The sequence below is a fragment of the Urocitellus parryii genome, chromosome 7, assembly GCF_045843805.1.
Source record: "Urocitellus parryii isolate mUroPar1 chromosome 7, mUroPar1.hap1, whole genome shotgun sequence".
Classification (NCBI taxonomy): Eukaryota; Metazoa; Chordata; class Mammalia; order Rodentia; family Sciuridae; genus Urocitellus; species Urocitellus parryii.
In genome coordinates, this window is record NC_135537.1 from 161,405,278 (window position 1) to 161,429,165 (window position 23,888).

At 51.6% G+C, this 23,888-nt stretch overlaps 1 protein-coding gene across 1 annotated transcript in view; it reads right to left on the reverse strand.

Moving 5' to 3' along the window:
- The window catches only part of Plxdc1 (plexin domain containing 1), a 63,241-nt gene that overhangs the window by 23,131 nt on the left and 16,222 nt on the right, over positions 1-23,888 (reverse strand). The window contains exons 3-7 of the mRNA XM_026387008.2: positions 9,826-9,969; positions 9,480-9,549; positions 8,729-8,851; positions 8,083-8,201; positions 6,936-7,035 (exon numbers count right to left, since the gene is read on the reverse strand). Of these exons, the coding sequence (XP_026242793.2) occupies positions 6,936-7,035; positions 8,083-8,201; positions 8,729-8,851; positions 9,480-9,549; positions 9,826-9,969 (556 nt within the window). The remainder of the gene's footprint in view (positions 1-6,935; positions 7,036-8,082; positions 8,202-8,728; positions 8,852-9,479; positions 9,550-9,825; positions 9,970-23,888) is intronic.

The following is a 23,888-nucleotide window of genomic DNA, read 5'->3' on the forward strand; positions in this document are numbered from 1 at the left end:
TGGTCAGTATCTCCTTTCCTGCCTGCCCCTCTCCCTACCAGGCTCTGAGCTCCCCCCTTGTATTTATCTCTGCACCCTGCCCATGGCACCAGGCCTTGTATTAACAGAGCCTCAAGAAATGACTGAGAATTGCATGAATGGGGTACAGTCATGCAAACCTCAGCAGCCTAGTATAGCATCAGCCCTCAGCCCTAAGGAAACACACCCTTCCTCCCCCGCCCACCACAGATTGTGGTCCTTCCAAAAGGGCTGTCCCCAGGTGGCCACAGAAAACCAGATAGACCTCTTCCTCCGTTAGAGCCCAAAGAAGGGGCAGAGCTGGCTTTCAGGAGTCTCCACCTGCAAGGATGCAGGGCAGAGCTCACCCTTGGTCGAAGGGAGGGAAGAATGGGAGGGACAAAGGGACTCTGCACCTATGGAGACCTGCACTTGTCAAGGAAGCTGAGTTTAAGGACAGAGACACAGGAGCAGCAGCCAGGGAGGGCAGGGCTCTGAGGAAGCCGCCCACCAGGAACTGGGGCAGAGCTGGGCAGAATTAGGGATGTGCTCTGGGCAAGTGTGCAGCCAGAGATGGCCAGATGTCCTTCAAAACCAAACAGCCCGACCAGCGGCCCATGAGTGGTGGCAGGGAGGGGGATGCGGTTGAGTGTGTGGCAATGTCTCCAACTGAAAATACCAGCTTCCTCCAACTGCCAGCTCGCCCTGGTTTGAGGTATGGCTTTGGTGATTTTTTTTACTTTTTGTAAACAGGATCCTTAATATCCCCGCCTATTTGCCTTTGGATCATTTCAGCAACATCTGGGGCTTGCCCAAGGACAATGACATCCATCTGCATTGTCCCGGATGCTTTCCAGAACCAGCATGGGGGCTGCCCCAGAGCCGCATTTCTGGCAGTTTGGGAAGGTCTGGTTTGTCTCTGCTCCCAGTCACTCAAGACCTGGAAAATGCTGCTGCCCTGTCAAGACATGTTCATGGCTCAGAAAGAGAAGTTTATGTGTCCTGTTTTTTTTTTTTTTTTTTTTTCCCATATCAGCTACCAGGAACATTGGTTCTGTCAGAAGAACCCAGGACACTGAAAGGTCCAGCCTCCAAAATCCCCCGAGAATAGGAGGTCATGGTATAAAAAAATGTAAGCCCAGTGTGGTGGCGCAGGCCTGTGATCCCAGCAGCTAGGGAGGCTGAAGCAAGAGGATCGTGAGTTCAAAGCCAGCCTCAGCAAAAATGAGGTGCTAAGTGACTCAGTGAGACTCTGTCTCTAAATAAAATACAAATTAGGGCTGGAGATGTGGCTCAGTGGTTGAGTGCCCCTGAATTCAATCCCTGATTACCCCCTGTCCCCCCCAAAAAAGTAAGATGAGGGGTCCCAGCACAGTCTGCATTCATTCATTCCTTTGCTTATCTGATTGGTCATTCAATAATCATGGCTTGAGCCCTAGCAGGGACCCCAACCCTTGGGAAGGTAGGAAGATTCCTCCTGGCATCAAAGCGAAATAGAAAAGGGGTAGAGAAAGAAGAGACCAGACTCAGGAGCAGAGGAGGAGGGACCAGCAGAGAAAAGGGCAAGAGGGGAGAGGACCCCAGGCAGATTAACAACCTCCAAGGAGGGGCTGTGGCTGTGGCTGTGGCTCAGCCCGGTAGGGCGCTTGCCTCACACGTGTGAGGCTCTGGGTTCGATCCTCAGCACCGTATAAAATAAATAAATAGACAAATAAAGGTATTTAAAAAGATAATACATTAAAAAAAAAAAGCCTCCAAGGAGCCAGGTGTGGTGGCACATACCTATAATCCCAGCAACTGGCAGCGGTAGGGGAGGGAGGGCTGAGGCAGGAGCATCGAAAGTTCAAGGTCAGCCTCAGCAATTTAGCAAGACCTTGAGCACCATAGTGAGACCCTGTCTCAAAGTTTTTAAAAAAAGGGCTGTGGGTGTTGCTCAGTGGTCAAGTGCCCCTGGGTTCAATCCCCAGTAAACAAACAAACTCCAAGGAAGAGCACTTTGAAGGATCCTTTATCAGGAGAGATGAGAAGAGGAAATGGGCCAGATCTGGTGATCTCTTCTCCCCTAGCATCCTCACTTGGCTGGTCCTTTTCCTTCTGTGGCCAGCCCGGGACCTCCGCCTCCCCCACCGACAGCCTGGAATGGAGGCATCGCACAGGCCTCTGACACACATCTGGTCTCAAGTCTGCCTTGGAAAGGCAAGTTCTGGAAAAGGAGGTGGAACAGCATGTTGGTGCCGTCCGAGGCCATTCTGGGGCCAGCCAAAAGGCAGGCTGCAATTTGGAGCCCTGGCTTAATCAAATCCTCACTAACCCATTCCACTAATTCAGAATCTGTCAGTTTTGACATTGGCTACGCTCAAGTTGCTATTATAGAGTCCATGAAATAAAGAGTTTCTTAAGCCAATGAACAGAGGAAATTCTCCTGACTTCTGGTGGTCCCTCTGGGCATGGTGTCTAGGCCACCCCCGATGTTCTGAGCACCTCCGCAAACAGATGCTGCTAACCGCACATGGCTTTTGTCTTCATCAAAGTCTGCTTTTCAGTCTGTGCTCGAAACATGCCGAACAGTTTATGGAGGAAAGTAATGGTAAGAAGAACTCTGGTGGTTCTCACCATCTTCTCTCAACCCCAGGAGGGAGACTGTGAGGCTTCAAACCTGCTCCGCACATCGGGGGGGGGGGAAAGGCCTGCTGCCTGGGCTCCACGTGGGTCTTGATTAGTGAGGAACCAAAGCCCACTCCTCACATGGCCCCAGGCGGGGAAGAGCCATGCTTGGGTATGAAGACAGAGATGCCACCCATTCTGGGTTTGGACAGTGGGAATATCCATGGAGATAACAGGATCTGCAGACCAGAGGGCTCTGCCTGAAAATCTCATTCAAGCCATACTTATTTGGGGCTCGCTGTTATTGGCAGCTCTACCTAACCCAAGCTTATTCCCTACTTGCAGGGTGGATTATCAGACTTAGAGGAACCTGGCCTCTTCGCCACAGAAAAAAACTTCATTTCCCAAAACAGAGGTTTCGTTTTATTTCACAGAGGCTCATTTTATTTTTATTTTTTGCAGTGCTGGGGGCGGGACCCAGAGCCTTGCACACACTATGTGGCCCACTTAAAAATCCAATGAAGGCCAGAGAGAGTATCCCAGAAAAACACACGAATGAGAATGTGTTCCACTTGCGTCTCACTGTTCCATATACAAATTTATGAGCTCCCAGACCCCCTAAAGGCGATGCTCACTCCCCATACTAAACTCAGATAAAAGAGGAATGCAATTTCCAAAACACGCCCAAACACAAGTGGCATCAGAGGAAATTCTGTGACTCACACTGAGTCACAGCAGAGCAGAGGACAGGGTCTCTGCTGTACCCATTCCTTAACAAGAGAGCCCCTAGGCTTGGGGGTTCACAGCCCACGGTGGGGAGCAGGCAGCTGAGCAGGGCAGTAGGACTCCCTCCATATCAAAATTGCCTGCAGGGCAGAAAGGGAAGCCAAACTTCCCCGTGGAGGAGGCACCATCCTGGTCAGACGATGGATGGGTAAAAGTTTGTCAAGTGGTAGAAAGGGTTAGGTGGAGAATATTTTCTACAAGGAAACTGTGTCACAAAGATATGGCCAGCCCGTGGCATACTTGGAGAACGCAGGGTGCATGGACAAGGGCTGCCTGGGAAGAGCATAGCAGGTAAAGGGAGGGTTTGGAAATGCGCCAATACGTCCTGCTGTGCAGGGCTCTGAATGCCATTCCAAGGGTTTCTGCCTTGATCTTGTAGCAACAGAGAGCCAGAGGGTGATATGACCAGATGTAGCAGCCTCAAGAATAGGGGATGGAAGGCGGGGAGACAGGGGGCAGGAAGCACCAGGCAGGATCTAGGGGTCAGGTACCAGCTTTCACCTGGCAGGTAGGCCCAGCAGCACTGGGGACACAGACTCCACCAGCCTCTCCAGAGGCTGTGGGTTCCCTCCTACCTCGGCTGCCTCCTCTGTTATTTCAGGTGGTCTGTGCTTCCTCCCCCCCCCCCCCCCGCCCTCTAGCCCTCCCCACCCCCTCCTGGCTCCCTCTAAAATAGGCTTTTATTCCTGAATCACAGAAGAGCCTCAGATGCAGATCCCTGGGGACCTGACTTCCTCTACTTCACCCTCATTCAACAGCTTGATCCAACGCACACTTCCTGAGATGGCCTTGCACAACGTCCCAAGGGAGGCACAGTTGAAACAGACCAGCGCCTGCCCACACGGGATTCCTCCATGTGCGCAGGGTGAGGAAGGGAAAGAAATAAAGCCCAGACCCCAGGAACTGTCCCCGGAGACAGCCGGTGTGCACATAGGGCTGTGGGTGTCTGGGAGAGCCAAGAAGGAAAGAATTCCTTCCTCTGGGTGGGATGAGGGCAGGTCAGATTAAGAAAGCCTCCGTGGAGGCGTCCAGGATTTAAATTGAAGATCTGGGATTGCATTTTTCCTTTTATAGCTATGTGGCCACAGGCAAGTTGATCCACCTCTCTGAGCATCTGTATCCTCATTCAGAATAGCACAAACGTACAGACTTCACTCACCCTATTGTGGGGAAGAATTAATGAGAGGCTGTAAAATGCTGAGCCTGGGGATTAAAATCAGTGTGGTGGGCAGACTCTAAAATGACCTCCTGGTATTAGGCCTTGACTTGGTGACTTGCTTCTGACCAGTAGACTATGGCAAAAAATGATCAATATTCAATCATCTTGCTTGCCTCTACTGCTGTCTGGTTTGCCTGTTCAGGTGGAAACTTGCTGCTAGGTCGTGAGCCATCCTGAGGAGTGTCACAAGGCAAGGGACCAAGAGGCCTCCTTGAGGAACTGCATCTTTCCAGTGGTATGTGCGGGCTCCTGGAAGCTGATTCCCGCCCCCTGCCCCTCCATCACTGGAACCTGGGCTAACACCGCAGCCTGTGCACGACCTTGAAGCAGATGACCCAGATGAATCATGCTTTGACTCACAGAAACCGAGACAATATATTTATTGTTTTAAGCCATCAAATTTTGGGACAATTGATCACACACACTAGCTACTTCCTACAATCAGGGTGATATGGAGACGGTAACAGCTGGCTGTCCAGGTGCTAACCAATCTTTAGAGCAGATGCTAAGGGGAGTGTGGACCAGCCCCTGCAGGCTCTGGGAGTTCAGAGAGTTCTCATCTAACCTTTTCTGTGTGTCTTTTGGTATCTTTTTAAATTTTAGACCAGATACATTTATTCATGAAAAACTATATAATTTTGCCTGTGGTCCCAGCTACTTCGAAGGCTGAGGCAAGAATATTGCTTGAGCCCGGGAGTTAGAGACCCACCTGGGCAACACAGGGAGACCCCTATCTCAAAAATCAATGAAGGAAGAAAGTATGTGTAATTTTATGAATGAAGATAATGAAAAGCATTCAGAAATAACAGTTTGTAGAAATGGCACGTGTCTCAAAGGGGGAGATGCCCAGGAAGGAACTTTGAGGAGCGCTGTCACTATGGCCTGTGACTTTTTGCCATTAAATACAAAAGCCACATGAAAGTGCTGTGGTTGTGGCCTCTGACCTGTGATATACCAGTGTCACCTGCTCTTATCCCTGCACCACTTGCTATAGTTCCAGGTGCTGCCAGATTGTGAAGGCCGGCAGGGAAGGCACTCTAACATGGGACCACAGTCCCCACATGCCTGACACTGAGCCAAACACCATGCACTGCTGCCTTCATCATCACAGGAACTGTGGGAGGCAAAGTGCCACTCTCCTACCTGACGACACAGATCAAGCAAGAAACAGAGAGGTCAGTGACTTGCCAGGGGTCACACACCGGTGGAGAGTTGGACTCTAGCCCGGGCTTCAGCCTCTGAGCTGACACGCTGTGCCGACAGCCTGGCGGATAGAAGGTGCTAGACAAAGCCTTCTAACAAAGCCCTGGTCCTTGCCCGCAGACTCAGGGGCAGAGGCTCTGTCAGGCTGAACCTCAAGCAGGACTATCTTCCTCTGTGTCTCTCAACTGAGCTCAGGGGACTTGATTGGCTTCCGCCAACACAGACAGGCCAGGACGCTGCTCCTAGAAGCCCTGGGTTGCACAGAATGGTGGTGCCCGGCCCTTCTACAGGAAGGAGCCTTGGCAGGTGCTAGGCTCATCCTCACCCAGCCTGGTATGGCAGGGTGGAGCTCAGAATGTCCCCAGCCCCATCAGGCACCAGTGGGAGGGAGAAGAACAGCAATGGCTTCTCCCCAGACCTGCCTAGGTTCCTGCAGGTCACATAGTGGGACTTTGGTATACACAGCTCAGCAAAAGAGGCCAGGCCAGAGAGTCTCTGGGTCCAGGGTCATGAAGCAGTGGGTGACACACCTACAGCCTCCTGGGGAGTGTGAATCAGACCCTTGTGGATACTGGCTGGGGGTCTGCAGTAGGAGAGAAGGAGCTGTGGTTCCTGGAGATGTCAGCACAGGAGGAGGACCTGGGAGGAAGCACCCCTCTAGTTACTCCCCCATTTTACAGATGAGACAACTGAGACTAGAGGGAAGATGTGGTTTACCAAAGGACAGAGGTCACTGCGGTGCGGCTGAGGCTGGATCCCCTGTCTCCTGACACTCCTGAGAGCCCTTGACTCACCTGGGGCGGAAGCCATTCTGGTTGTGCTCTGGGAGGCTCAAAAACCCTCCCCTGGTGTCTCTGGGGATTTCCCCAAAGCAACAGATGCCTGAGTCCAAGGCTCTGGCTCCTTCCCCTCCACCAGACCATTGCCTCCCACTGGACATTTGGTTGGAAAAAATGGTTCCTCTGCTGTGACCAGAGAAGCGCTGGGGTTCATCGTGCCCCTTCTCCCCTTGGCTGCCAAGTCTCTGCCATCCTTCACTCCTCCCGGTGCCAACCCCACCGGCCTGGCTTCTAGCTGAGCTGGTTCCTACCCCGCCCAGGTCTCCGCTGGATCCCTGGGGACTCACCTGGCACATCCAGGGATGGGTTGACAATCATGAAGGCGTCTGACAGGCCTGCTTTGACGGGGTGCTGGGAGGAGCTGATCTCCAGGACAGACATGGGGATCTGCAGTGGGGAGAAGAGGCTCCATCTACCCCCAAGCTCCCTGGGGCTGGCCCTGACTTTCCCGCTGAGCTCCAGAGTCTTCTGCGTGCCCAGCGTCACCTTTGGAGGACTCAAAAGCACCTCAAACCCAAACTCCCATCCAAACTCCAGTCTTCCCCACATCACCTCCAGCCTGTCTCTCCCTCAGTGAACAGCATCTCTGTGCAGCCAGAGAGCCGGGGCCTCCGGTCCTCCCTGACTTTTCTTTCCTCCCTCATATAATCCAGCTCCCAATTCTGTTTTTTCCTTCCTTCCTTCCTTCCTTCCTTCCTTCCTTCCTTCCTTCCTTCCTTCCTTCCTTCCTTCCTTTCTTTCTGTACCAGGGACTGAATTCATGAGGACCCCACCACTGAGCCACATCCCCAGCCCTATTTTGTATTTTTTTTTTTTTAGAGACAGGGTCTCACTGAGTTGCTTAGCAGTCCACTTTTGCTGAGACTGGCTTTGAACTTGCGATCCTCCTGCCTCAGCCTCCTGAGCCACTGGGATTACAGGCATGCGCCACTGCGCCCAGCCCAGAGTGGCCATTTTCAAATAGCATATCTCATTGCTCCCCTGCATCCTCCTGCCCCGCTCTTGCCCCTCCGACCACGCTGCCTTCCTCCAGAGCTTAGTTCCAGCTCTGATCTCTCCTGCCACAGGACGGCTGCACGTGCCCGTCTCTCCCCTGAACACGCTCCATTCTGCTCTTTAACTCCCATTCATCCCCTCTCTCTTCCTTGGGGAAGCCTCCTTTGGCCTCTGACAAGGTGAAGAGCCCCCCTGACAGGCTCTGCTGGCACCAGGTGCCTCTACTCGGGAGCACTTGTCACAGTGTTGATTGTGCCTTTGTCCCTGCCATTATTGTCTATCTCTCAAACACAGCCACCACTCCACAAGGACAGGGCGCAGGTGGGGCCTGCGGCAGGCTTGTTAGCATCCACATGCCTGGTGTGTTGCGGACTCCCTACAAACACCTGCTGGGGGGAGGAAGGCTGGGATCCAGTCTCTGCAGCGGGGCCCACTCACCTCTTTGTAGCCGAAGACAATGCGGCCATCACGGTGCAGAGCGGCCTGGAAGGTGAAGCTGCCCCGGTCCTCCCGGCCTTGGAGATAGACGTGGTCCCACTGAACGACAAAGACTGTCCCTGAGGAGAAGAGCAGAGACCTGGCTGGACAGCCAGAGCGGAACTGGCCAGGGGTTTGCTCCGTTCGGGATGATGGGCTTCACGGCAAACTTGAGAAGGCGGAGAGCTGGGCAGCCCCCAGACATCAGCCCGGCTTCCAGGCTGTGGAGCCAGAGGTCCTGCTTCAGCCCCCAGACCTCTAACCCCAGGCGGGGCCCCTCCTTCCTGTCTTCCTGACCCCTTGAGATGAAAAGGACAGGAGATGTCTGTTCTCCTGGGTGAGAGTGAGAACCATCCAGGCCCCTGACATCTATTTCCCTTCTATTAAGAGCACACACATAGATTTTGTCATCTCACCAGACTCTGCAAGTAGCTGCATTCTGTTCCTGTCTTTCATTTGAGGAACCAGCACAGACAAGTGGGGTGGCTGTCTGGCTGTGTGATAGTGCGCAAGTCCCTTGCCCTCTCTGAGCCTGGGGCTCCTCTAAAGGGGGTGGACCAAGAGATCCCTGGGGCTTGATGACTTACACTCTGAGATCTGCCCTCACCATTGTCAAAGTAAGACACTGTGGAATTGTCGGAGTAGCCAGGGTTGAAGTTGGCCATCAGGGGGGCCACGTACTGGGTAGCTGTGAGCATCCGGTGGATCACATCGCCCATGAAGATGAAGCCTGGGGGGGAGAGGCACAGAAGGATTGCCGGAGGTGGCCTCCAGGGGCTGCTCCTGGGGGTCTTCTCCCCAAGGCTGGAAGAGAGCCTCAGACCCCTACATCCCATCTGGAGCTGGTGACTCTGGGTCTGGTGTGTGTGGAGCAAAAGGCCCAGTCCAAAGAAGGTTCTCGCTGTGTCTCCAGCTGGACACATAGCATGGGAACAGGAGGTGACTCCCACCTCCCCGGATCCCTAGGGAAGTGGCACCCGGAATTGAAGTGCGTGGGAATCAGATGGGCTCCTGCGAGCAACACGGAGCCTGGTCCCAGGAACCCAGGCTTTCAGTGTGGTCTCCTCTTCCTCTCTCTCAGATTCAGAGACCCAGGGACCACAGGGACCTAGCAGGACACACATACGCACACAGACACACACACACACACACACACACACACACACACACACGCACGCACGCACACGTGCAGCATGAGGGGGATGCTCTGACAGTCCTGATCTCCCTCCTAAGATGGGGCACCCAAGACAGCAAACCTGCGTCCTCTCCAGTCCGTCTATCAACCCCCTCTCCACTGAGACCCCTGCCTTCAGCCTAAGATGTCTGGACCTCCCCAGGGCCCTGCTGGCTCGCCTTACCTCCAGTTGCTATAGTGATCTGCCGCAGAGGATGCCCATAGAAAGGGAAATCGAAGGACAACACCACTCTCTGCAGGGGACGGGAGAGAGTCAGCATGAGCCAAGCCACAGGCCAAGGGTTGGGCACCCACACTTCCCCATGCTTGTCTGGACAGAGTGGGCAGACATGGCCAGGGCAGGCCTTTAAGACTGAAGGCAGGCACCCCCACTCTGGGTGAGCTCATGGGATCCCCTAAGAAGGTCCCCCCAGATCATAGACCTCAGGCCCCTGCCATGCCTGCTCCCAGGTCCCCACAGTGCAGCCTCCCACCCAGACACACACAGGCCGGGCACCCTGGTCACTCACCGAGGCCTGCCGGTGGGTGTTGGAAAGGATCCTGTGGACCTTCACTTGGTTCTGGTTGGCCTCACCCACGTTCACCCATAGTTCCCGACTGCGGGGCTCACTGGGGCCGTAGACACGGGACACATAGTAGCTGTGGTTGTCCTCCTGCAGGTGCCCAAGACAAAGCCACAGGAGGCGTGGGGAGTCAGGCAGGCCAGGAAAAGCCCTCTGCTCCTCCCCACTCAGTGTGCTGGATACAAGAAGTCACCCCGCCCCAGGGCACTGGACCTGTGGCCCAGAGGGCTAGTTTAGAGCCCTGGAGCCCCCTCGGCCCTAGACAGCTCATTACCTGGCCCTGACCCCTTCCCAGCACTCCCGCTGCCCCTGCGCCCAGCCCTGCCATTGCAGACAAACCCGAGGTTCATCCTGAACCCCCTCCACGTCCCCTACCCTGTGCCTTCAGAGTACAACCAAGACCTAGTTCAGCTCGAGGGAAATGAGGGAGACACAGACAGAACAGCCCTAAGAAGAGCTTTATCTTCAGAGAGCTCCCAGATAGCGGGGAACACATAGTCCCTGCCCTGGGGGAGCAGCCAATTTAAGGGAAAACACTGGATCTCTTTAGGAGCCAGTCTAGAGGAAGCTGACCTGATCTTGGGGAGTTCTAGTCTGATGGTGGAGGTGGGACACCTGTGAACAGAACACCCAGACTCGGGCCCTCCAGCAGAGTGACGCAGAGCCCATGCCAGGGTCACCAGAGAGGTTTTGTTTTTCATTTGTACCAGGGATTGAACCAGAGCCCTTAACCACTGGGCCACACCCCCAGTCCTTTTTTGTATTTTATTTAGAGACAAGTGCCATGTTTCACGACTTAAACACTCAGGGTCACTCAGGTGAACTGGGCTGCATGAAATAATCACACAGAGATACCTTTTTCTTTGGGTCCTAGGACGGCTCCTCTGACCTTAAGGGTCCACCAAGAAACAGAAAGAGCATGTGTTGAAGCTTTTTATTGGGGAGAAGCCATTCAAATGAGGCAAGGGATCAGGTTTGGGGGGGGGTGAGTCTAGCTTCGTGATGTCTGCTGTCAGCAGATTGACTGACATCTAGGAAGGCCACGCCCAAAGGCAGAGCAAGAGAAGGGGACACACAAAGGGAGTTTCCATGGAACATTCTATCCCAAACAAGACAAAATGGTAAGATTACAAAAGAATAGGTGAGTGTGGCTCAACCCCAGGGGTGTGCCTACCCAGAAGACTGCCCTTGCTCTCCGAGCAGGGGATAGTCCCGCACTACCTCCAGATAACAGTGATCTTTCAGATCCCCGCGGCGCACCAGAACTGGAAGGCGTGGTAACGCACTGTGGCTCCCCACTGGCAGGGTCTCCCTAAGTTACTTAGGGCCTGGCTAAGCTGTCAAGTTTGGCTTTAACTTGCGATCCTCCTGCCTCAGCCTCTAGAGCCACTGGGATGACAGCGTGGCCACTGTACCCAGCACCAGAGGGTTGTTAATGAGGAGAGAAGCAGCACAGAATCCTTTGAGTCGTAATTTTGAGTCTCTCTTATGTGCCTGAAGGGGATCAAATATGGAAGGAGGCAGATTGAGGTGGGGTGGGTCCTCTCTGTAGTCTCTCCCCCAGGGGAGCATTTGGGGCCAGGGTTTACAGGAGGCTGGAGAAGAGTAGAAGATCCAGGGAGCAGAGCAATGTCATCACTTCCTGGAGCTGGCCCAGGAGCACCTACATAGGAGGCCAGGTGGCCAGGAGGCACGGTGGGCAGGTTCCATTGGCAGCCACTGCAGAGATGCCCTGGTCACCATGGGTCATTAATCAATCTGCCCAGCGGCGGTGGCTGCAGACACAGCAGAGCAAACAACCTCATCCCTGCCAAGCTGCCAGCTGCCCAGCCAGCTCTTGCCCCAGGTCCAGCAGGAACCAAGGACTCCTGCATTCTTCACCCGCTGGGAGGCAGACTCTGCTCTTCTGCCAAGTGTCACACTTGGTCACCAGGGGTCGGGCAGGCTGGGGGAAATGAGTAAAGAGACGTGGGGTGCAGTGGGGTGTCCCCACCGCCACTGCACCACTCCCCCTCCTGCCTCTAGATGGCCCACCCCTCGGCCAACCTGGAACAGAGTCAAGCTTATCTCAAATGCTTTTTGAAGTCACATCACTCTGCCCACAGCTATCTGGGCTCCTGGGAGATACTGTATTTGGGGTAAAACTCGAACCTCTGAGCCTGGCATGTGAAGTGTCAGCCTGAGCCAACGCCCCTTCTCTCTGGCTTCATTTCTCTCATGCCCCCATGCACCCCTGGGCACCCACTAAACAGACTGAACTCCTCTGACAGTCTCAGGCCACCACACAGGAAGAATCACAGCCCCTGTATTCTCCTCTCAGTGGATTCCTGTTTCTTTAGTGCTCAGCTTAAACATCACTTCTTATCGACCTTCTGACCTTATCTGCCCAGGGACGACCTCCAACCCTTGCAAATCATCATCCAACATTTTTGGTGATCAGGAGTGAATCGTGTCTGCTATTTCCAATTGTCACATGGGCCCAGACTTATTGGGTTAATGAATTCTACCCATGAAGCCCCTAAGGAGGCCCTCCTGATGCCACTACCCCAAGGTGAGGGCAAGTGCCTGTGTCAGAATGCTGCTTCCTATTGCTGCCACAGCTGCCAACCCTGGGGTTCCAGGAGATGCCCAGAGGAAGATGCACTGCTCTCCAGCTCTTCCCACTGCACCAAAGCCATCTTATGCCAGGGATCACAGCCTCCCTGAAGAAACAGCAACTTCTGCCCCCGCCTAGCCCTCTTCTTCCCTCCAGGGCTCAATCTCTTCCATCCCCACCAATCTCTGGTGGGCAGCCCCACCTCAACCAAAAGCAAGGGCTAGGGTTGTGGCTCAGAGGTAGAGTGCTTGCCTGGCATACGTGAGGCACTGGGCTCGATCCTCAGCATCACATAAAGATAAAATAAAGGTATTTAAAAAATCGTACAATACCTAGGGAAAAAAAAAGAAGCAAAACAAAAGATACCAAAAATCACCTGCCAAGTCTATGTTCTCCAACCTATGCAAAGACAGGCGTACCAAAGTGGGTCTGCTGATGCCCAACCTGCCTCCTGAGATTTGCAGCTGAGTAGTTTTTTATTATATTTGTCCTCAAAGCAAAAAATTTACAGGGGCCCTGGACAACACTATGTGTCTGACAGTCTGCAAACCCTCAACTCTGAAGCCAGTTTATGTTCAGCTGGGACAACCTGTCATAGCTGTGGCTACAGCTCACCTCCTGCCCTAGCCTCCAGTTCAAATAAAAACGTAACTCATTGGGCAGTAACTTATATAACTTATGTAGCTCAGTGATTGAGCAACTTGCCTAGCATGTGTGAGGCCCAGTACCACACACACAAAAAAAGCAGTTTATTACGGGGCACCAGTTAGCCTACAATTTTAAAGAAACCACTTAAATGTCTGTTTCTGATGGGTATGGTGGCGCATGCCTGTAATCTAGTGATTCAGGAGGCTGAGGCAGGAGGATTACAAGTTCAAGGCCAGCCTTAGCAACTTAGTGAGGCCCTAAGCAACTTAGTGAAACCCTATCTCAAAATAAAAAAAGTAAAAAGGGCCAAGGATGTGGCTCAGTGGTAAAGTGCCAAAGTGCCCCTGGGTTCAATCCCCGGTACTAAACAAAGCAAAGCAAAACAAAACAAAAACATAATTGACAGAAGAAAAACCAATGGGTGAGCTGAGTGTTAGTGAACACTTGTAATCCCAGTGACTTGGGAGGCTAAGGCAAGGCAGAATACAAGTTAAAGTCCAAACTCAGTAATTTAACAAGACCTTGTTAAAAAATAAAAAAATAAAAAGAATTGGGGACGTGGTTCAGTGGTAAAGCACCCTTGGGTTCAATTACCCTTCCCCGCCAAAAAATGTCTTTTTCTGCCTTAATTATGAGACCCTGACACACTAGGAGGGTAAGGTCACCTCTGTGCCCATGGCTCAAAGTTCTCAGACACTCGGTGCTCAAGAAGCATGTACCCCATGAACTGAGACCTTGTGCCAGAAGCCCACACTCTTCTTTTTGCCTTCTTTTGAGAGAAGAAGAGGCTGGGGCCAGGGAGGGACCAATGTCCAGCAACTGGGTGAAGTCTGCCTCCCTAAATCCTGGGCTACTTTTCTATGATGCATGGGTGAAGGGGAAACCAGTGGCTCAATTTAGTGAAGCCAGCAACTAGGTAGCACTTGAGTCCTTGCACGCCATGGGGTATTTAAATTGTATTCCCCAAAAAGATATATCCAAGTCCTAAGCCCCTCATCTGACTATGGTCGTTTTTAGAAATAGAGTAAAGATCAAGTAACAATGCAGTCACACTTGGTTGGGGTGGGATCTCAATTCAACAAGTGATGTCTTTATAAAAAAAATAAAAATTAGAAAAAGAGGGTGATTTGGACACAGCTACAGAGACACAGCGAAGAAGGCCATGTGATGGCAGATTACAAACCAAGGAATGCTGAGGATTGCCAGGAGCCACCAGAAGCCCGGAAGAGACAAGGAAAGGGTTTCCTGTGGCCTTCAGGGGCAGCATGGTTTTGCTCACACCTTGATTTCTGACTTCTACCCTCCAGAATAAATTTCTATTGTTTAAGCCACCAAATTCGGGGTAACTTGCTATGGCAGCCCTACAGAACTAATGCACATGCCCAGTTGTGTGTGCTCCTGCGGCTCAGTTGGGGAAACCTGCAGTTTTTCCCCACTGCACATCACTCCCCTGCTTAGAACATTCTGTGGCTCCCAAGCTGCACTCAGATCTAAGGTCATGCCCCTTACCACAGCCTACGTGTCCCTGTGGGCACTCTGGCCACTGCCTATCCAACATCCATTCCCTTTTCTTCTCTACGAACAGAAAATTGATTTTTGTAGCAAGCAGCCATGTAACCAGCAAAAAAGCCTTTGAAGACATGCTAGAAGGACGCTTAAGTCCCTTGATTCGCCTGTTACATACAAACAAATCCTTCCTGATGCCTGGTGGTCTGGCCCCTGCCCAGCACGTACTCCTGGCTTCCTGCTCTCCATGCTCCAGGCCTCAGTTCCAGAAATTACCAAGCCCTTGTCTGTCCCAAGGCCTTGGTGCCTCCTGTCCTTGAAACCTCTTCCCCAACCCCATTTAGTAGCTGAGTCTTCCTCGTCTACCAAGCCTCAGCTCAGGGTCACTTCCTCATGGGGGCTTCCCTATGTCCCTTGTAACTCCCATCACACCCTGAGCATCTAAAATCTTAATCCTTCATGTCTTGCACACTAGTGATGACTGACGTGGCTTTTCTATCCATGTCTGCCTATCCCATAGATGAAGTTCATTAAGGACAGGGCCCGTCTTTGCCCAGGGCGCTTCAGCACAGGGCAGGTGCTTGGCTGGAGGATTTGCAGAGCAAAGAATGGCCATGAAGTCTAGGTCCTTGGAAAGCCTGCTGCTCATCCTTTGCTTGCTTTATTGCTGCTACCAGGTGTTCTGGTCAATGACAGGCTCAGGTTACCAAGCAGCAGGAGGCAGCAGATGGGGAGCAGGTGCTGCTCAGGGCCCCACACTGGAAGCCAACTGGACTCAGTTCCCTCCTGGGAGCCTGCGTAGGCCAGTGCTGGGAGAGGGGCTGGCTGCACTCATCCTGCTTCCTGGACTCCAAGGGTAGAAGCTTCCCCAAACCTTCAGATACCCAGACGCTGGGACAGACTCCATGCTCTACAGCAGCGAAGCCCAAACAGACGCTAACTCATCTCTTGCTGCCTCCCCTAAGACGCACAGGGAAAGGATAAGGCAATGACTCTAGCTGACCCGCTGCTCTGAGTCCTCTGTCATGTGAGGACAAGTGGTCTGGTCCACAACCTGTTGTTGCTGCTCTGCTGAGAAGCCATGTGCTGCGTGTCCCAGCTCTGATGTCTGGGGGATCCTTGGGTTCATTTTTCAGTTCCCAAGGAGCCCTCCAATGGCACCTCTTAACTGATGCCAAGTTTGCATCCATTTGGACTCAAGGAGTCAGAATCCAAGGAGCTGCCGCCTCTCTTAGTCCACTTGCTATTGCCAATGACACACCAGCTGGGTGAGTTTTAACCAAAAGAGGATTATTTTGGCTCATGGTCTGAACAAAGTTGAAAGGCTGCTCCTGATGATAGCCATCTTGCTAGCTGAGTACCAAGGTGACATAGGGTATCACAAGGCAGATACAGGGGGTAGGTGCACGTGTGTGTGTGTCCATAGCCCCTATGCTCTCTCCCTCTTCTAAAAGCCAGCAGTATTCATTCATGGGGACTCCCCCTTGGTGGCCTTCTCCACTCCTAATCAACTCCTAGTGGCCCTGCTCCTTCATAGTCAGATTAGGTTACCACTCTCTTAATAGCTCACAGTGAGGATTAAATTTTCAACACATGAAGCCCTCAGGGACACCCGCAAATCATATCCAAACCACAGTGAACTCCCAGGTTGAGAGTCTTTCCAATGGTCAGCAGATCCCAGAGAGACCAAGGGCCTCCATCACAAGGACCTCTGCTCAGGCCAGGCAGAATGAGGCCAAGACTACTTCAGGATTCAAAAGTACCAAGTGCCAGCCAGGCATGGTAGTGTACGCTATAATCCCAGCTACTTGAGAGATTGAGTCAAGAGGATTGCAAGTTCAAGACCAGCCTAGACAACTTAATGAGACCCTTCTCAAGAAAAAAAAAAAATTAAAAGGGCGGGGGGTATAGCTCAGGGGTAGAGCACCCCGAGTTCAACCCCTAGTACCAAACAAACAAAAAGGTACCAGGTGGAGCTGGCCTTCCAGGGGGAGGGCTGCAGCACCATGCAGAATCTGCCTCAGGTCCCAAACACACCCCCAGACCACCTCTTCCAGTGCAGGGTGACTTTGATCACTCCAGGACAGGGCCGCGAGGAGCTGTATCTATTTAGAGCACTAGCCAAGGGAGACTGCGTGGTGATGGGGTGGAGGGCAAACTGCATCCTGGAAGGAGGGGTGACTGGGAGAGGGGTCACTTGGGGCACAGTCAAGGACCAAGCCAGGGGGTAGTTGGGGGGTTCGAGGAGAAGCCAAGCAGGCCTTTGCAGCCCCGGGGGTGGCAGTGAGCCAGTCATTTTATGGTCCCCGATGCCTGTAGCCCTGGGAGGTGAGCACTAATATTAGTCCCATTTTCTAAGTGGGGAAACTAAAGCCCAGGATCAAAACTGAAACCAGTCAGTGTCATAAAGCAATGACCTTTGCCCTGTCCACTGTCTCTCAGGTCTTTAAGCAGGTGACTTAGGCCACTTTTCATACATAGGTTAAAATCTCCACCAGGAGGACACCCGCGGGTTCTTTATGGAGAGGGAGCTCAGGGACCATGGCACAGTCACCTCCGCACCTTGATACCTGGTTTGGGACCTGCTTGCTAAATGAGCTGAATGACAAGGGTCTCAAAGCCGATGATGCCACAGCCATGTTGAGAACACAGAGTGTGGGACGGCAAGCACAGCACCTTCATCCATCTCTGATGGCAGATGAGACAAAAGCCACTTGGGAAGCAACCAGCTGCCTCCTCTTGGAATCCAAGCGCACGCACGGTGTCCCCACGGCTGGGACACCCTGAACAGGAGGGCAGCTCCAATTCCGTGAGCTCTACTCCAAGGAAGTGACACCAGGAGAGAGATGCTTTCAGGCACAAAGAATAAGAGCCCTGGCTGGACCCAGCTTTGGCACAGAGACAGTGAGCTAGACCAAGTGACCGAGAGTCCAGTTTGGGGCAGCAGGTGTGGCACATGGATGATTCTCATGTCATCAGGGTACCATCTTGAGTGGGACAGCCCCATGGTCCAAAGAGGGCTGCCTGTGGAAGCCGAGGCAGCCTGCCTGCCTCCTTGTTCAGGTTGAAAAGGGAGAAACCCCTTTCCCCCATTCAATCTGACCAAGCCTCCAGAGGGGCCAGCATGTGACCAACCCACATCTTCCAGGACCTGGGGGGTCACAGTTCAGTTAGGAAGGAGGGGTGGAAGTAAGGTGACCCGGGCCATGATGAGAGTTGATTGGGAATGTGGCTTGGGGATCATCAAGGCCAAGTTCTGCCAGTTTTTCTTCTCTGCCTCTCTCAGCATGGGCTTCTTCTAGGGCTGGTCCCCTTGTAACCACAAAATGGCAGACACATATCCTGGTTCATAGACAGCAAGGCCCAGGGGGAGTACACAGCTCCCTAGACACTGAAGAAGCCTGTTTACCTCAGGATGGCTGGGCCTGGGTCACCTGTCCCCTCTGGACTCATAGCTACTGCCTTGGGAACACCATAGCTGGGACGCATCAGCCCCTTACCAATGGGCAAGCTAGGTGGTAGTGCACACTTGAAATCCCAGTGACTCAGGAGTCAGAGGCAAGAGGATCGCAAGTTCAAGGCCAGCCTCAGCAATTTAGTAAGCCTCTGTCTCAAAATAAAAAATAAAAAAGACTGGGAATGTTTTTCACTTTCTGGAGGCAAAGCTGTGCAAGGGCTTGATTATCTGGCCAGTGTCCTCCAACCTGTCCCATGCCCAGGGAGGTAAAACTCTGCCAACCACTCTGGGCTTGTGGAATAAAAGGTTAAGAGACTTGGGTGGGGGTGAGGTCCTCCACTGCCTGCATCAGTTGTCTCTGTCCAAGTTCTTTATGAAACTAGACGGTGTTCAGGTTTCTCAGAGCTGAGCATCAATGATGCAATTAAAGCTGTCCCCATTCACCCAGGGCTTTCTGGAACCAGTCCTCTTAGTATAGAATTTCTGACGCTCCTGGGAGATCAGTGTTGTATGAAGCCCTGCACACAAAGATTCCCAGGTGGGCATCATACTTTAAAGGGTGTCCTGGTGCCAGGTATGTTTTACCACAAGGACATCTGCCCCCCACCAACTGGTAGGTGGAGTGACCACACCCACCATTCCCTCCCACAGGAACCTGCGCTTCCTCAGCCAGGCTGATTGGACACAGGTGATCACGTGATTCAAAGACAGCCCATCTATTGGAAGCCTACTCTCTATGGCTTGTGCATCCTGAGCCAATCAGATTCCTCCCCAGGGAGGATGAACTTGAGCCAACAAGAAGCCAGAGGCCTTAAAGCTGAGCTGGAAAGGCCGTGGAGGCTCAGGAGCTGACACTGCTGTCTTGAGCTGACTGCTGAAGACACTGGTCCACGGAGGGGAGAAAGAAAACCTTATGTACTTATGACTTCAGTAAATACGATGAAGGGATGAGAAGAGATGAGACCCGAGGGGGAACCTGGCGAGGCAGAGAGGGCAGTCCTGAGCCCCGCGAATGTCCAGGTTCCCTGGGGCCTGACTGCTCTGTCCCATGACAGGTCTTTGCACCTTCTCTACCGTTTCTCTATGAGACACCCCTGATGGCTCCTGGAAACCAGAGGACCCTTAAATAGAACAGTTTCACTTATGTTCTTCAGAACTTCCAAGGGGACGCAGGCTGTCCTCCATTAGTTAAAGACAGCAAGAGTCTGGATGGGAAGAGAAAAGTGAGGAACCAAATCTTGGGGGGAGCCTTTTCCAGGCAACTTTGTGACTATCGTGTTTTTCTTTTACAAGTCAATCACTGCTGGCTTCTTGATTGACCACTGGGGAAAAGAGTCCCATGATTTGGAATCCTCCAATCTTGGGGACACTTCCCCATTGCCATCATAGGCCCCTGTTCATGTTGCCACCTTCCCCAGAAGTATTGATGGAGGAAGTCAATCATGGCAGAGACTAATAATTGTCTCCCAATAACCAGTTCCTCCTTCTTCCTTTGGTAGCAGAAGCTCACTGTTTAGCTAGGCACAAGGCCCCAGGTCAGACTATATTCCCAGCTCTCCTTACAGCTAGGTGTGGCTACATGACTAGACATCTGACCAATGGAAGATGAGCAGAATGATTGCCCTTAATAGGAACCAAGTGTCTTCTCCTTGCCTGGATGGGATGCAGATGTGATGGTGGGAACTGAAACAGCCATCCTAGACTGCAAATGGAAGGCACATGTTGCAGAGAGTAGAGCAATGAGGCAGAGGAAACTGGGTCCCCAACACCATGAGATGCCATGTCCTCCCTTGCTTACTTCTGCTCACACTTACACGTGAGAGCAGAATAGATTTCTTTGTGTCTGAGTGCCTTGTCAATTGGGCATTTGTTAAACAGCAGAACCTTGTATCCTAATTAATACAAAGCCCTACTCAGTCTCTTCAGGCCAGTCAATCCCAGGGCTTGTTCACCTTAATGCATATTGTGTGTGTCCTTAAAAGTATGTAGGTGCAGAGTATGTCTGTGCACGCCTGTACTCCCAGCTACTCAGGAGGCTGAGGCAGGAGGATCACAAGATCTATGCCAGTCTAGGCAACTTAGTGTGACCTTGTATCAAAATAAAATAGAGGGCTGGGGATGTGGCTCAAGCGATAGCGCGCTCGCCTGGCATGCATGCAGCCCAGGTTCGATCCTCAGCACCACATACAAACAAAGATATTGTGTCCACCGAAAACTAAAAAATAAATATTAAAAAAAAATTATCTCTCTTTAAAAAAAATAAATAAAATTTAAAAATAAAATAAAATAGAGCCCTTACCTAGCATGTGAAAGGTCCTGGGTTCCATCTCCAGCACTTAAAAAAAAAATGTGAGGCTGTGCCTGTCAATGACCCTGCCTGATGCATTCCCACCATCTACAGCCCATGACCACATGTGAGCTGTCTGTTACTATAGCTGTAAGCACTGTTACTAGAAGCCTTGGCTAGTAGACTTGATGGGATGATCTCTCATTTAAAAAGAGGGTCAGCAGACAAGCATGGTGGTGCACACCTGTGATCCCGGCAGCTCAGGAAGCTGAGGCAGGAAGATCACAAGTTCAAAGCCAGCCTCTGTAGCTTAGCGAGGACTTAAGTAACTTAGCAAGGCTCTGTCTCAAAATAAAAAAATAAAAAGGGCTGGGGATGTGGCTCAGTGGTTTAGCATCCCTGGGTTCAATCCCTGGTACAAAAAATAAATAAATAAATAAATAAAAGAGAAAGGTCAACACAAGCCAGACCTCTTGGCAAGTCCACCAAAGTAAAGTGGGATTCTTTTACACAAGCACATGAAGCTGTGGTCAACAGTCCACACTCATTTAAGGAGGCAGCAGATTGTGGATTTCAAACATTTCTGTCTGTACAATCCTTTCCTCCAACTAATCTTTCAGAGCATCTCAGCACATAAGCCACATCAAATTACAGCCAGCTGGGGGGAAGGTCTGGGGCCAGCCTGCTATGCTACCTCCTTCTCCACCACCCTCCACCCCACAGCAGCCCATGAAGCACCTCTGGGATCCCCTCAGTTTCTGTGCGTACAATGTGCAAACATTGCTCTAGGATCAAGTGCATGGGCTGTGGAGTCAAGTTCAACAACTGACTCCATTACATAAATTGGTGCCAAGCATAAGTCCCTCCCCGAGCTTCAGCCCTCTCATCAGTAACCTTCTTGCAGCGTTCTGGAGAGGATTAGATGAAACATATCAACATAAAGCTCTTAACCCACTGCCTGGACCACAGTAGGCACTTGGTAAGTGGAAACTATTACAACGATTTTGTTGGACCTTTCCAGCAAACAGCTCAATTGTGGAGGCTGCTCTTCAAAACAATTCCCTCTCCATCCTAAACGTCTGTCTGCTGGTACAGTGTCCCTTCTGCTTCAATTATTTTCTCCTGGAGGAGTGCCAGGCACTTGGTTTCTGACAGCGGGGCTGCATTTACCTTGGCTGAGTTCAAGACGTTTCTGAACAGGAGCTCTGGCTGAGCTGTCACAACCAGCCCATCACCTGCAGCCAACTGGCAGGTGGAGACGCTGGGGCAAGCGACCAAGGGTGTCCTGCAGGGCTTGCTAGAGAGCTTGGCCAGCCAGGCTTGTCAGGATGGTACTGCAGGCAGTTGGGTCCAACCCAGGAAGTGCTGCTGAGATATCTGGTTGCGGGGGAGGGACACCCCAGTCCCTGCCACTACAGTTCCATAAGGCCTTACAAAACCAATGAGAATGTGTTCTAGATCCCTGTTACCCAAAGTATGCCTGAGAACCATCCGCATTGCGTTATTCAGAAGCTTGTTATAAATGCAGACTCTGGGCCACCCCAAACCTGCTGACTCAGGATCTGCATCTGAAGAGGATCCCCAGGACTCTTATGCAGAGTAAAGTCTGACAACCACGGATGGATCTAAAAGTGTACCGTGAGCCAGGCGCAGTGGCACACACCTGTAATCCCAGGGCCTCCATGTGCAATCCCAGTGAATTGGGAGGCTGAGGTGGGAGAATTGCAAGTTCAAGGCCAGCCATGGCAATTTAGCAAAATCCTGTCTCAAAAGAAAAAAATAAAAAGGATTGGGATGTAGCTCTGTGTGAGCCCCTGGGTTCAATCTCCAGCACCACAGAAATTAATTAATTAATTCAAACAAAAGTACACTGTGCAGTAAAACATCATTCATTTTTGTTCTTGAAGGAAATAGTGGTGAAGAGCAGAGACTCCGAATGCAGAGATACCTGGGTTCTTGTACAGACTCTGGCAGTCATTGGCTATGTGACCTTAGGAAGGCAACTTCACCTCTCTGTTCTAGATTGAGAGGCAATAAGGAGGTATTTGTGTGGGTTAAATGTGAAGTCGTAGAACGAAGCTGGAACTCAGGAAGGGCTTCTTGAACATCGCCTGTTGCTATTATTTTTCTCTCGCCTCTGACACTCATATTGAAATGTGGTCCCCAGGGTGACAATGTTGAGAGTGGGGTGATTAGGTTCTTAGGAGGGATTAATGCTCCTCTTATTAATTATCCATTAACACAGAGGGGGGCCTTCTGAAGTGAGGCTGTCCCTCTTGTTTTCTCTCTTTTACACACAGCTGCTGGCCCTTCTGTTTTGTTCTGTTCTTTTTCTTGGGGGGGGGGGGGCGGGGGTGTACTGGGGATTGAACCCAGGGGCACTTAACCACTGAGCCACATCCCCAGCCCCTTTTATTTTTTATTTTGAGACAGGGTCTCAATGAGTTGCTTAGAGCCTTTCAAAGTTGCTCAGGCTGGCTTGAAACTCACAAACCTCCTGCCTCAGCTTCCTGAGCCACAAGGATTACACGTACATGCCACCGTTCCCAGCTGCCCTTCTATGATGCAGCACCATGACACCCTCACCAGATGTGGCCACCTGCTCTTAGACTTTCAGCCTCCACACTTGTACTCAAAGAATATGCTTTTTGGCACTTTTCACAATAGCCAAAGGTGGAAACAGCCCAAATGTCCATCAATAAGTGAACTGATAAACAAATTACGGCATAGCCACACAATGGAATATTATTCAGTCATAAAATGGATGAACTTCAAAAACATTATGCTAAGAGAAAGAAACCAGACACAAAAGTTCTGGACATACATTGTATGATTCCATTCATAAATCACATACACAGGTAATGTTTATTTGAACATTGGGAATTCTGCTTCAACATATGAATTTTGGCAAATATGGACATTCAGATAGACAAATCTTAGAATACAGATTGGCAGTTGCCAGGGCAGGATGTGGGAGGAGAAAAGTGTTTAATGGACCCAGGATTGCTTTTGGGGTGACCAAAATGTTTTGGAACCAGATGAAGAGGGTGTCTGCACATTTTGTATGTATTAAAGACCACCAGCTTGTTCATTTTAAGCCGGGTGCAGTGGTGCATGCTAACATCCCAGCACTGGGGAGGCTGAGGCAGGAAGATCGCTTGGGCCCATGTGTTCAAAGCCAGATAGAAAACATAGAGAGACTCTGTCTCAAAATAAAATATATAATTTTTTAACATAAATCTCACTTCAACAGAAAAGAAAGAGAAAGAAAGGAAGGACCTCAAGGAAAATGGAAAAGAGTCAACAAGAGGGACCTGAGGGAAGACATAGCCTAGGGCTGCGGAGGGGGGGAGGGGAGGGGGGAACCCACCTGGACTGAGAGCCATCTTGAGCCTCGCATTTTGTTCTTGAGTCTCAATCCGGGAGATCAGCATTGGCCACTCCTATTTGGGAAGCTGGGAGCTGGCAAGGCCACGCAGCTGGTATGTGTCAGGACCAAGATCCAGGGCCAGGAC